Source organism: Meriones unguiculatus, chromosome 3, assembly GCF_030254825.1.
Source record: "Meriones unguiculatus strain TT.TT164.6M chromosome 3, Bangor_MerUng_6.1, whole genome shotgun sequence".
Taxonomy (NCBI): Eukaryota; Metazoa; Chordata; class Mammalia; order Rodentia; family Muridae; genus Meriones; species Meriones unguiculatus.
Genome location: NC_083351.1, coordinates 121,279,430 through 121,294,122, shown reverse-complemented (window position 1 = coordinate 121,294,122; position 14,693 = coordinate 121,279,430). Strand labels below are relative to the sequence as shown.

General features: G+C 41.1%; 1 protein-coding gene across 3 annotated transcripts in view; it reads left to right on the top strand.

The window, feature by feature from the left end:
• Mtmr12 (myotubularin related protein 12) overlaps positions 1–14,693 on the top strand; it is a 72,877-nt gene that overhangs the window by 45,696 nt on the left and 12,488 nt on the right. For 2 of the 3 annotated variants that reach the window (XM_021633733.2, XM_060380446.1), the window contains 4 exons: positions 895–970; positions 10,932–11,038; positions 11,797–11,921; positions 13,073–13,151. In XM_021633733.2, coding sequence (XP_021489408.1) covers positions 895–970; positions 10,932–11,038; positions 11,797–11,921; positions 13,073–13,151 — 387 coding nt within the window. The remainder of the gene's footprint in view (positions 1–894; positions 971–10,931; positions 11,039–11,796; positions 11,922–13,072; positions 13,152–14,693) is intronic. The other variant, XM_021633732.2, reaches the window with a different exon arrangement.

Here is a 14,693-nt window from a genome sequence, read left to right as displayed (position 1 = left end):
GTAGATAATGAAATCACAATGGCTCCAGGTCTCTGGTTGTAACCCAGGAAGACCCTCAATTTCCTGGTTTCTTTCTGTAAAATGTAAATAATTATACTGAATACCTGATAGATGTTGGATTAAGTGAATCGTGATGGATTAGAATGGTGTCTGCCACAGAAGCACACTCCTTAAATATTTGTTGTTGGCAAAACTTGTTTTATGAAATTGGGTCTTTCTCCTTTTGTTATTGTTTTGTTTTTGTGTTGTTGTTTTGAGACAGGCTTTTTTTTTTTTTTTTTTTTTGCCCTGGCTATCCTGAAACTCACTATGTAGACCAGGCTGGCCTTGAACTCAGAGAACCTACCTCCTAAGTGTTGGGATTAAAGTCATTTGCCACCATGCCCATCTCAGAGCATGTGATGAAATGGACAACAGTCATCATGGTTACTGATTTTTAGTTTAATTATAAGTGACATAGGTGTTTATGTTGTTACTGGACTTCATATACTTTTAGATTTTCCAACCTCACCCTTTTTTAGTGCTAAAGATCAAATCTATGGCCTTGTGCCTGCTAGGCAGGGGCTCTGTTGCAGAGATGGGCCCACATCCTCCATCTCCCTCATTTTGTTGAAGAGGACAGACACAGAAAGAAAACAACTTGCCTTCCTTGCTGACAGAGGCAGGGCTGTGCGGAGCCTTAGGCAGAGCTAGGGTTGGAATCCAGATTGCTAACTTATTTGGTCAGAATATTTATTACCAACCCAGGGATGGCAGTTCATCTGAGCTGGTTCTTAAAAGGAAAGTGTGGTCCTCTTTTGGTAGTTCCGTGTTACTTCCTTGTATTCACTGATGGGAGGTTTTGCATTTTGTGAAATAAGTGTCTTAACCAAAAGCCGATGCTGTCTCTTCTAGGTTGCCAGCATACTTTGTTGTCCCCACTCCCCTTCCTGAAGAGGATGTGCAGCGTTTCCAGGGCCGTGGCATACCAGTAAGTATGTCTGGAAACTCTGGGAGAGGAGACATCAGCGGCTCTTAGCCCATCCTAGCATCCTCCTCCTTAATGCACTTGGCTTTAGTGCTCCAGAGTTTGTCTATAGTCTAAGAGTAATCCAAAAATACAACAGGGAGCCAGGCATGGTGGCACATGCCTTTAATCCCAGCATGAAGGAGGCAGAGGCAGGCGGTCACTGTGAGTTCAAGGCCAGGATAGCCAAGGCTACACAGAGAAATCCTGTCTCCGGGAAAAAATAAAATAATAATAATAATACCACCACAGAGACCCCCTAAGCAGCCTCCTAAACATGAGGCTCCCTGGGACAGGTTTGAAGTCATCACAAATTGAAAAGCTCTTGGAGGATAATAGGCCTGCCTGCTTTAACACTTAAGTCATAACATTCTTTTTGGCCAGCTGTTAATCTTGGGATGGGCATGCTGAGTTTTCTCTAGAGACAACATGAAGCACACCTTAGTTTTCCTAGAATAGAATGTGATAGGAACCATATTTAATATGTCACTGACCAAAAAAAGGAAGACTAGATGACACCTCTACTTCTAATTGTTGCCTTGGAGTTACCAAGCCTGTGGGAATGAGAAAAAATGAGAATTACAAGGAAGTGCTGTGCAGTTCACAAGGCTGGTTTGCCAGAAGAATCTTGAGTGTGAGACAAGATGGTGAAACAACCATCACATGCCTAGAGCCAATACAGGGGAGTCTGGGCAGGTAATGAGCATGGCCCTTACAGAGGGCCAGAGTCCCTCTGCCTGGCCCAGGGGACAGCTCTTCAGTACCAGCCTGTAATGCTGTCAGTTGAATATTGCCAGATGGCCAGCTTTTTTGTTTGTTTGTTTTTTTCAGAGGAAGCCAGAGATACAATATTTCAATGTGAGTTTTTCTGATCTCCAACTAGATGCAGCTAAGTCTGAGAGTTTCAAAAAGTGTTCTTTGGAATAGAACAGGATCACATTCCAACAGTTTTCAGTCACTGATTGACAGCTATGGTTTCCATACATGCCTTTACACTCCTGAAAAGTCCTGTGGCTCTGAAAGAGTTTTTGTTTATGTGGCTTTTGTTATATTAGAAATTCCAGTTGGAACTGGATGTAATGGCTCATGCCTATAATCCCAGCACTAAGGAGACTGAAGCAGGAGGATTGCTGTGAGTTTGAGGCCAGCATGGACTTCATAAGTTTTAGGCCAGTGTAGGCTACAGAGTTAGACACTGTTAAAGTTTTTTAAACCTGAAATTTAATGAAAAAATTTAAGTAACACGTGTTAGTCTAAGTAATATATTTTTATGGAAAATAACCATCCAAAACAGTAAAATGGAATAGACTATTTTGCATTTTGGAAGACAGCTGGATTTTTTTTTAATTAATTAATTTTTTTTTATTTATTACAATCTATTCACTTTGTATCCCAGCTATAGACCCCTCTCTCTTCCCCTCCCAATCCCACCTTCCCTCCCTCTTCTCCCAAGCCTCTCCCACAGTCCACTGATAAGGGAGGTCCTCCTCCCCTTCCATCTGACCCTAGCCTATCAGGCCTCATCAGGACTAGCTGCATTGTCTTCCTCTGTGACCTGGCAAGGCTGTTCCTCCCTTCAGTGGGAGGTGATCAAAGAGTCAGCCACTGAGTTCATGTCAGAGATAGCACCCATTCCCCTTGCTAGGAAACACACTTGGAGACTGAGCTGCCTTGGGCTACATCTGTGCAGGAATTCTAGGTTATGTCCATGAATGGTCCTTGGTTGGAGTATCAATCTCAGAAAAGACCCCTGGGCCCAGATATTTTGGTTGTTGCTCTCTTTGTGGAACTTCTGTCCCCTAAAGGTCTTTCTATCTCCCCCTTCTTTCATAAAATTCCCTGCACTCTGCCTAAAGTTTTGAAGATTGATCATCTTAGCCAGGGTCCTCCTTCTTGCTTAGCTTCTTTAGGTGTACAGATTTTAGTGTGTTTATCCTATATTATATGTCTAATATCCACTTATAAGTGAGTATATACCATGTGTGTCTTTCTGCTTCTGGGATACCTCACTCAGGATGATCTTTTCTAGTTCCCACCATTTACCTGCAAATTTCATTATTTCCTTGTTTTTAATTGCTGAATAGTATTCTACTGTGTAAATGCACCACAATTTCTGTGTCCATTCCTCAGTTGAGGGACATCTGGGTTGTTTCCAGATTCTGGCTATTACAAAAAAAGCTGCTACAAATATGGTTGAGCAAATGTCCTTGTTGTATACTAGAGCATATTTTGGATTTATGCCTAGGAGTGGTATAGCTGGACTTTGAGGCAGCATTACTCCTAATTGTCTGAGAAAGCGGCAGATTGATTTCCAAAGTGGTTGTACAAGTTTGCATTCCCACCAGCACTGGAAGAGGGTTCCCCTTTCTCTACCTCTCCAGCATGTATTGTCGCTTGACTTTTTGATCTTAGCCATTCTGATGAGTGTAAGGTGAAATCTCGGGGTCGTTTTGATTTACATTTCCCTGGCGACTAAGGACATTGAGCATTTCTTTAAGTGTTTCTCTGCCATTCGATATTCCTCTATTGAGAATTCTCTGTTTAGCTCTCTGTATCCCATTTTTTTAATTGGATTAGTGATTTGTTGCTGTTTAACTTCTTGAGTTGTTTATATATTCTAGATATTAGCCCTCTGTCTGATATACGGTTAGTGAAGATCCTTTCCCAGTCTGTAGGTTGTTTTGTTCTAATGACAATGTCTTCTGCTTTATAGAAGCTTTTCAGTTTCATGAGGTCCCATTTATCAATTGTTGCTCTAAGAGCCTGGGCTGTTGGTGTTCTGTTTAGGAATTTTTCTCCTGTGCCAATGAGTTCCAGGCTCTTCCCCACTTTTTCTTCTAACATGTTTAGTGTGTCCGGTTTTATGTTGAGGTCTTTGTATCCACTTGGAGCTTAGTTTTGTGCAGGGTGATAAGAATGGATCTATTCACATTTTTCTACATGTAGACATCCGGTTAGACCAGCAGCATTTGTTGAAGAGGCTATCTTTTTTCCATTGTATGTTTTTTGCATCTTTGTCAAAAATCAGGTGTCCATAAGTGTGTGGGTTTATTTTTATTCCATTGATCTACCAGTCTGTTTTTATTCCATTACCGTGCAGTTTTTATTACTGTTGCTATATAAGACAGCTTGAGGTCAGGGATGAAGATACCTCCAGAAGATTTTTTATTGTGGAGGATTGTTTTATCTATTCTGGGTTTCTTGTTATTCCATATGAAGTTGAGAATTTTTCTTTCAAGGTCTGTAAAGAATTGTAATTTGATAGGAATTGCATTGAATCTGTAGATTGCTTTTGGTAAGATGGCCTTTTTTACTATGTTAATCCTGCCAAGCTATGATTATGGGAGATCTTTCTATCTTCTGATATTTTATATTTCTTTCTTCAGAGACTGGAAGTATTTTTTCATACAAGTCTTGAACTGCTTGGTTAGAGTTACACCAAGATACTTTATGTCCTTTGTGGCTATTGTGAAGGGTGTTGTTTCCCTAATATCTTTCTCAGCCCATCTGTATTTTTGTATACAGAAGAGCCACTGATTTTTCTTTTTTTTTTTTTTTTTTTTTTTTTGAGTGAATTTTGTATCTAGCCACTTTGCTGAAGGTGTTTATCAGCTGTAGGAATTCCCTGTTAGAATTTTTGGGGTCACTCATATATATTATCATATCATCTGCAAATAGTGATACTTTGACTTCTTCCTTTCTGATTTGAGTCCCCTTGATCTCCTTTAATTGCTTATTGCTCTAGGAAGGACTTCAAGAGCTATGTTGAAGAGATATGGAGAGAGCGGGAAGCCTTGTCTTGTCCCTGATTTCAGTAGGAATGATTTATGTTTCTCTCCGTTTAGTTTGATGTTGGCTATTAGCTTGCTGTATATTGCCTTTGCTATGTTTAATGTGCCTTGTATCCCTGATCTCTCAAGGGCTTTAAACATAAACGAATGTTGGATTTTATCAAATGCCTTTTCACCATCTAAGGAGATGATCATGTGGTTTTTTTTCTTTCGGTTTGTTTATATGGTGGATTACATTGATGGATTTCCGTATATTGAACCACCCCTGCATACCTGGGATGAAGCCTACTTGGTCATGGTGGATGATATCTTTGATATGTTTTTGGATTCAGTTTGCGAGTATTTTGTTGAGTATTTTTGCATCAATGTTCATAAGGGAGATTGGCCTGAAATTCTCTTTCTTTGTTGGGTCTTTGTGAGGTTTAGGTACCAAGGGGAATGAGTTTTGTAATGTTCTTTCTGTTTCTATTTTGTGGAATAGTTTGAAGAGAATTGCAGTTAGGTCTTCTTTAAAGGTCTGGTAGAATTCTGTGCTGAAACCATCTGTCCCTGGGCTTTTTTTGGATGGGAGACTTTTGATGACAACTTCTATTTCCTTAGGGGATATAGGACTATTTAATTGATTTACCTGGTCTTGATTCAGCTTTGGTAAGTGGAATCGATCAAGAAAATTGTCCATTCATTTAGATTTTCAAATTTTGTGGCATATAGGCTTTTTTTGTAGTAAGACCTAATGATAGTTGGGATTTCCACAGTGTCTGTTGTTATGTCCCCTTTTCATTTCTGATTTTGTTGACTTGGATAGTGTCTCTCTGCCTTTTAGTTAGCTTGGTTAAAGGTTTGTCTATCTTGTTGATTTTCTCCAAGAATCAGCTCTTGATTTCTTTGATTCTTTGAATTGTTCTCTATGTTTCTAGTTTTTTGATTTCAGCTCTGAGTTTGATTATTTCCAGCCATCTACTCCTTTTGGGTGTGTCTGCTTTTTTTTCTAGTGCTTTCAGGTGAGCCGTAAGATCGTTGTATGAGATGTTTCAAATTTCTTTTTGAAGGCACTTAGTGCTATGAACAGCTCGATTCTTTTATCCTGTCTGCTGTAGTGTGCTGGGGATGAGTTAAAAACAGAGATGAGAGATGGCTCAGAATATAAGAGCACTGGCTGCTCTTCCAGAGATCCTGAGTTCAATTCCCAGCAACCACATGGTGACTCATTTATTATGATGTGTAGGTGTATATGCAGGCAGAACATTGTATACATAATAAATAAATAAATCTTAAACAGACAAACAAACAAACAAAAAACAGAGAAACTCCACCTTCAGGTGTGTGTGTTTCGAAAGGGGGTTTAGTTAGTAGCTGGACTGAGAGTATTGCTACTTGACAGTGCACCAGAATATGCTCCATGACACATTCACAAAGGTTAACCACAGAAAGGAATTTGAAAACACAAGGAACTGTTCCTCTTTTTCATATTTAAATCCATCATTCTGTGTTATAGTTAGAAGGGTATACATTCTGTCCTATTGCACATTTGAACATATTGGTTCATGGGTTATATATGTAAATATTTACAATTAATACCAGTCTCTTACCAGAAGAGTAAATGCAGGAAAACAGTTCAAGTAATGTCAGGTACTAGTTTTTCACATTTCTTATTTATTTATTTGTATGTTTGTTTGTTTGTTTGCTTGCTTGCTTTAAAGCTTTAAAGCTTAATTTTTTTCTCAGTTGGCAACATTTTTAAAATTGCTTTCTGTGAAATGATAAACTCACTTTATTCACTTTAAATTTTTTAGAAATTCAGTCTTAACTGAGATTTTTTACAGGAGCATCTGTCATTTCACTCTTCCCTCTCTTCTCTCAACTTTTCCCATGTCTCTCCTTATTCCTTCACAAATTCATGATCTCTAATTATTATGTATTATAACAGCTATATAACATGTAATTGTTATATATGTGTATGCTTATGTGTATATACAGACAAATACACCTATGTATGTATGTGTGTGTGCGTGCACACACACAACCTTTTGAGTCCATTTAGTGTTGCTTGTGTATTCATGTGTTGATGGCTTAGGACTAGATAAGCCTTCAGGGAAGAAGACTGATTATCCCTCTCTCAGCAGCCATTGCTTGTACATAACTCTTCATCTAGGCTTGGGCCTTGTGAAATTTACTCCATCCTCATTGGCATATCAGCTGGCATCCCCATTTTGCAGCTCTTTTTTAGGCAACTAACCATATTATTGAGGTTTCATGGGTGCAGCTTCCTGGTCATATATTGAAGACATTGTTTCCCAGCAGGTGTCCTGATCCTCTAGTTCTTAAAACTTTCTACTGTTGTAAGTTTATTAGTTAGAGTTGAACACCCCAGTCATTTGTTTCCTGCATTTGACCAGCTTGGGTCCAGTGATCCAGTCACTATCTGCTGTGAAAACAAGGCTTCTTTGATGAGGCGTGAGACCTATACTTACCTATAGGCATATGGATAACTATTTAGAATACAGGTTCTATTAGATAGCAGTTGGCTACCCCCAAGTTAAAAGTGCCACAGTTGCTTCATTGGCACTGTCTTCTAAGCCAGACATTATTGTGGTCTGTGGGCATCACAGCTAGAAGGACTGATGGCTGCTTTTCTCCCATGGCAGCATGCCTAGCTCCTTTTAATACTATAAGAATTAGTTCTCTAAAGTTTAAATATTCACAGTTCATGTCAAAGGCACTCTCAGCTCAGTGGGTTAGACACTTTATGATATAGTGATCAAGATTATCAAATCGATCATTTAAAAATTTTATTAGTAGTGGGGATTGAGGACATGGATGCCATGGTACATGTGTGGAGGTCAGAGGGGAGTTGAGTTTCTCCTTGCACCTTTGCTCATGATCTGGGGATTGAACTCTGGTCATCAGGCTTGTGCAACAAGGACATTCTCAGGTGACTCAGACTATTTTTTTTTTCTGGTGGTAACTTATTAACAAGTTGTGTAGTTGGGTAGTGATGCCCTGACTGGCGGTGAGCCACTGGCAGGTTCATTAGCCATTGCTCCTGCGCCACCAGTGCCTATGTCACCACAGTGGAAAATGGTTGTGGTATTGTGGCCACCCACAAGGGTCCTGGGTCTCAGAACAGTGTGTAATATACTTGGAAAAGTATACTTGCTTGAGAGGAATGAAGTTGAGGGTTCTACCTCCAGCCTTTCATGGAGAAATACAGAAAATGGGGTGGGGTGGGGTCTGTGGGAAGAAACAAAAAAAGAATTAACAGCACTTGTGGGAGTAAGCTCCTTTATCCCTGCTGCACACGAAGTTTAGATACAGCATGTTCTCCCAGGCCTTGGGGCCGAGGCATAGAAAACTTTCTCTAAATGGGTGGAGAGCCAGCCACGTTTGTTAGGTGCTTTAGGAACGTGTTCTTCCCTCATCTGCCAAAGTTCTGTGTTCTAACATCCTTAGTGTGGCAGTGTGCGTGGACAGCAGTGAGGTAGCACCCAAGACGGAACTGACACAGCAGCCAGTCTCCTCCCCTCTGCGCTCTGCCTGCCTCTCTCTCTCTTTGCTTGGTGCTGGGCTCCAGTCCAGGGCCTTGCCATGCTCAGCAGGTTGCAGCTCTCACTATTGGCCCCTCTTCTGTTTATTCCCTCACTAACTCTTCTGCATTGATCGCCTGTGTGGTTTGTCAGGTCACTCTGGTCCTTGCCGTTTTTGCTAAGTTGACTGTATGGTTTTGCTCTTTGAAATAAAGAATAGTAATGAGTTGTGCCTTGTGCCTCAGATGAGGTGAGACAATTCTGATTAATATGTCCCAATTGAAAAATGAGATATGTTGCAGGATGTTTGATCCTGTTGTGAACCCCGAGATTGTGAACTGTAAAACCCTGCTTCTCATTTGGTGTGGTTGAGCCCTATCACACACCTTTAATCTAAGAGCTTTCTGTATATAGGATTTTAAAAAGTTAACTCTAGGTCAAGAGGCAGAGCAAGAAACCAGCTGACTGGGATTAAAGAGTAGAAGGGACTTGGAGCTGAGTGTGCAGAAGAAGGAACTTTTTGGGCTTTAGCTCTTTGACTTTAGCTCTCTAGCTCTCTGGCTTTTGTTGTGTGTGTGTGTGTGTGTGTGTGTGTGTGTGTGTGTGTGTTTGTTTGTTTGTTTGTTTTTTCAGGCTTTGAGCTACCAGACGTTTGGCTTTGGGTTTTTTGTCCTTTTCCTCCTAGGCTGTGAGCTGTACTAGTGAGCCTTTGGGTTTTTTCCCCATCTGGACTTGAGCTGAAAAGGGAAGTTAGTGGTGCTTTCTCTGCCCCTGTGAGCTAGCAGGTTTTCACTCCAGCATCTGGCTCCTGAGTCTTTATTGGTAAAATAGAACATTTGGAATTTTCATCTTTTAAAACAACAGATATGCAGTTGTATTTCCCTAAAGGATTATCTTTTTTTTTTTCTCAAATAAGTAGTTAAAAATGTTAGGGACATTTAATTTTTTGGATACTGTCATCCAGTCACAACTATAAGTATCCTCCATCTGCATCCAAATAAGCTGTACCAGCTAGTGGGCATGACTGCTTCAGTATTCAGAATATTACTCCATACAGTTGGCAGCAAGCATAGAAGCTTGTAGTAGTTTCTGCATGCTGCTTCTTGTCACACTGGAGGAGGAAGTAAGAAGCAAAGGGACCCCCCCCCCCCCAGTTTTCAGTGTCTGAGTACTGAAGCCTCATATGAGAAGGTCCCTTGGGGGTCAGGTGTTAAAGCAGTTGTCAGCCCCCACTTTCTAGGTGACATTACTTCCCATGTCCAGGGTAGCAGTCCTCTCTGATGAACTCATAATCCCTCATTCTGAGGTCTCCTGGATGCTATCTGGTGGTATATTAGTGACATTAGGTACCCAGTGTACTCACTCTAAGTACAGTCACCGTCCCCTGAACCCCAAGACAGTTCTTTCTGATTCTCTTGAGTGCAGAACAGATCCTGAATTGCTGTGCAGGACTCTAGCTCTTGCCCAGGCAGCTGTTCTCTTATCCAAGGTATGGTTTATTCATTGCAGGTGATATGAATGGTGTCTAGTAAGAGGGAAAAAATGGTATTTCATCCATTCATTCATTCTTCATGCATTCAGGAATGCATTCTTCCCTCATTCATCTCTTATTTATCCATCCATTCATTCAGCAGTGTGAGCACAAGTCAGAAGATGACTTTATACCCCTTTCATCATGTGGGTCCAGGAATTGAACTCAGGTTGTCAGGCTTGGCTCCAAGTGTCTTTACTTGCTGAGCCGGCTTGCTGACCACACTCCCAATTTTTTTCTTTCCAGCAACATTACTTAAGCCAAGGTTGATAGTGTGGTCAGCAGGGGAAGGCTAGAGAGCTACTACAGAACCTGCTTCAGCGCACTGAAGCTGTGCTTGCACATCTAGCCAAGGCACCCAGGGCACATTGCTTCACCCTGAGATCATTTCCAATTAACAGAAGCAGTATCCAGGAAAAAACATCTAGGCACCTTAGCTTGTCTTTCACAGTCACTCATCTTTCCCCCTTTCTTTGTTGTTCCTCCAAGTCTGTTCTTTCCAAGGTCTCCCACATTCTGTCTTGCATAAGAGCTGTGAGGTAGAGTGGGTCATGGTCGGCTTCCCTCCGTGTGTTTCAGATTCACTGTCAAATAGTTAGCTGGCCATCTTCCCAGCGGCGCTCTCTGCTGGCAGGAACTGAGCTGCTTATTGCCGTCAGGTAGAAAGTCCGTCGTTGTCTCTGAACTTCAGTTCCTTGCTGTGAATGGGGCTAATAATCACACTTACCACATGAACTGATCCTGAGACTTCAGTGAGTTAATTCATGCAAATGTGGGGCATATTAGCTACATTGCCACGGTAGCTACCATCCTGCTAGGAGCAACAGTAATGGTGCTGCTGTCACCATTTAAGTCACTAGCCCTAAAGCCAAGTGAAGGGTGAATGCCAGGCTGTGAACAAGCCCGACTCTGACTGCCTAATCCTGTTCTCTTTAATTTTTAAGACTAAATCTATCGACTGTATCCAGCCATTTGGTTTTGAAGTTATAAATGTCTCTGTTTGACTGTAAATACTAAACTTACCTGCCCCCTATTTGGTTTTGAATATTCTAGCAGAGGTTTTCCTTTTCTTTCTGTAGATCTGGTGTTGGTCCTGCCACAATGGAAGTGCCCTTTTGAAAATGTCAGCACTGCCCAAAGAGCAGGATGATGGTGCTTTGCAAGTCCAGAAGAGCTTCTTGGACGGGTCAGTACTTCATCTACATCTTGTTCTAGTTCCGTGTAGCAACTGTTCTACAAGGAGCAGGTAGTATGGTTCTTACTAGTGTGTCCTGTCTGCTTACTTGCTGTGGTGACTTTCTGTTGGAGGAATATAAATTGTAACACTCAGTTATCTTGCAGGGAATCAGTATAGCTTAATCATTAAGAAGGTCAACTACACAGTGTTCAGAGATTCATGGAAGGATTGGGCAAGGGGTGGGAAAATGGCATGATGGCTGCAATGTTACCAGCTGTCAAATCGAGGTCCCAGAGTACATCACTATACTGTTCTAGTGTTATATAGAGATGTTTCTCAAAATAATTTTAAATTATTTATTTATTTCTATGTGTATGATTATTTTGCTTGTGCACCACTTATGCTTGTTCCCTGAGACTGGAATTACAGATTATTGTGAGCTACTGAGAGCCAAATACAGTTGCTCAAAAAGAACAGCCAGTTCTGTTATCCACTGAGCCGCCTCTCTAGCCCCTCAAATGCAAATTTGATAAAGTCAAAGTAAATAGCTTAAAACAACAGAGGGAGTAGGTTATGTAATTAAATTGTTTTGACCCAAAACATGAGCTACATTTTCACATCCACTGGATCTCTGTGAGTGAGGATTAAGTGAGTGGTTCACTGCAGGGCTCTAACACAGACTGTGGCTCATGGCAAGTGCTCAGGGCAAACAAGCTCTGCAAAGTCATATTTGTTCTTCTAACCTCATGTTCCTCTTTGACACCTAGAATTTACAAGACCATTCACAGGCCACCCTACGAAACTGTTAAAACTGAAGACTTATCAAGCAGCTTCCTGTCCCTGCAGGAAATCCAGAGTGCATACTGTAAATTTAAGCAGCTGTTTCTGATAGGTGAGAAGAACGCTGAGCGAAAACTTTTTGTCAGATGGGGACAGGCCATGCTTCCAGGATTTGGTGAAAGCTAGTGGTGGTATGCATTGGTAAAATTATCTACTGTGAACCCCTGCTCTTTGGTTCTGGGGGCACTGACAAGAAGTGTCTGGCTGTAGGCAGAGGTCTGGAGTGCCAGCTGCCACTGTGATACTGTTCCTGTCCTGAGTTTCACTGTGGTCCCTGTTGCGATGGTCACCTTGCTGTCTTTTCCTCTGTCCTTGCACAGCATCCCAGATTCCCCAGTCGTAAACATCTTAGCCCCAAGATCCTCTCTAAGGTTTTGAACCATAAGTACCTGGAGCCACTGACCTTCACAGTCATTTATAATGTGAATGATTTGTGGTTTTTCCTAGTTGATTTTTTTTCCCCCAAAGTGGGAATGGTTCAATTTGTTTTAGCCCTCATTAGACATGTACAGTTTCTTATACTGGAAAACAATTTGGTTAATAAGAAATGTGAAAACATTTCAACCACTCCAGCACACCACCACCCCCATTTATCTTGAACTCAGAGATTTACCTGCTTCTGTCTCCTAGTGCTAGAATTAAAGGTGTGTGCCACCACCTAGCTCATTTCTCATATTCTTTTTTTTCCAGATAGAGTTTCTCAGTGTAGCCTTTGCTGTCCTGGACTCACTTTGTAGACCAGGTTGGCCTCAAACTCACAGAGATCCACCTACCTCTACCTCCCTGAGTTCTGGAATCACAGGCATTCCCCTTCTTTTCTCTGGGTTTTGTCATACTTAGAGATATCTTTTCCTAACTCTGACTTCTTAGCACATTCTTTTCTATTTTAGGGTTTGTTCTGCTGACCTTGAGTTTTCATTGCATAGACTGACTGGGCTAGTTAGTCTGACCAAGACAGAAAGCTGTTTCACTTAGAGGAAATGGCATTGTAGATCTCTAACCAAAACATGTGATACACATTGTTAAGTGGATAGGAAGTAGATGATTTTACTCTTTGACCCAGGACTGGGAGTCTGCAGTTGTGTTTTATTTCATTCACTTGGGACCCCTGAGCTACACAGCCTGAGGCGTCTTGGGTGTGGCATGGCAGGTGTAGTCATGGACAATAACCTGAAGTCTCCCGTTTTTTTTTTCCTTTTTCAGATAATAGTACGGAATTTTGGGACACAGATATAAAATGGTTTTCTCTCTTAGAAAGCAGCAGCTGGCTTGATATAATCAGGTATTTCAACCCCTTGTTTTGCACATGAATTGTATAGTTGTCTAATTCTGAATTGTAGAGGAATTGACAGATACCTGGAATGTCATGGTTAATTATTCTGAGAACGTATGTTCTCAGATGGATGATAGAGGTGGACTGCATTTAATGTTTGCCATTTATTATTTCTTTATACATTTGATAAGAATTGATCAACATTCTCCCTGCTTACAAAGAAGTGTACTCAGTAGGTAAGACATTTGGAGACTACAGGAAAAGCCATGACCATTCAAAACAGTAACAGTGCTGACCTCCTATCTGGCCTCCCATCAGGAAGGACGCTGGCTTCTCATAAGATATCAGTCTGAACTTTGTGTGTTTCTTGTTTGTACCTGTTTAAAATTATTATTATTTTAGAAAATCACTATTAATGTCAGTGAGTCCTTTTTGCTTTAGAATTAAGTCTCAGAGAAGCATTACATTGCCTTTTCTTTGTTTTGGTTTATTGAGACAGGGCTTCTCTGTGTAGCCCTAGCTGTCCTTGAACTCACTGTGTAGGCCAGGCTGTCCTCTGAACTCAGAGATCTGTCCACCTCTGCCTCCAGGGATTAAAGGAGAGTCTGTATTCCTGCCAGATCACACAGACCTAGAAGGTCTTTGGATGTGATCTCTTGCCAAGCAGCCATGTTCTGAGTTAAATTCCTCTACAACATGCTTCCTCTCATATGCATGATCTAGATCTATGCATGTATGACAGACAAGTAGAATACCGATGTTAAAAAAATAGTTGTGGTGGTACATGCCTTTAATCTTAGTATGTGAGAGACTCTGAGTTTCAGGCCAACCTGGTGTATAGATCAAGTTCCAAGACAGCCAGGACTACACAGAGAAACCTGGTCTCGGAAAAACAAAACAAAAAACAAAACCAAAGCAACAACAAAAAGAATTCTGGCACTTTGGGGAGGGGATGGGGGTCAGAAGTTCAAGGTCATCCACTATTATATAGCAAGTTTGAAGCCAGCCATGCTACATGAGACTTTGCTACTCACATTTAAAAAAAGAAGAAAAGAGGCTGAAGAGATGGCTCAGAGGTTAAGAGCACTGGCTGCTCTTCCAGAGGTCCTGCGTTCAATTCCCAGCAACCACATGGTGGCTCATAACCACGTGTAATGAGATCTGGTTCCCTCTTCTGGTGCAAGTATACATGCAAGCAACATTGTATACATAAAACCCTGCATACATAATAAATAAATAAATCTTTTTGAAAAATAGAAGAAAAGGTTATAAGGGAGATCATGAACAGAGAGAGTTCTGAAATAAGGGAAGACAAGAGGGTTGGAGACAACAAAATAAGGTACATTTTTCTCAAACTGAATCTAGATAACATTTTTCTTACACTCTCCACCTCTCTCCCAGGAAAATGGAAGAGGGACTATTTGGGGCATGAAGGAGACCTGGAAAGATAAGGAGGAGGGATGGGGGAGGGTAGCATGGAGGATGAATATGACCAAGAAACAATGGGTATTGTTAATCATATCCATTATTTGGTATGCTACTTAAAATTCC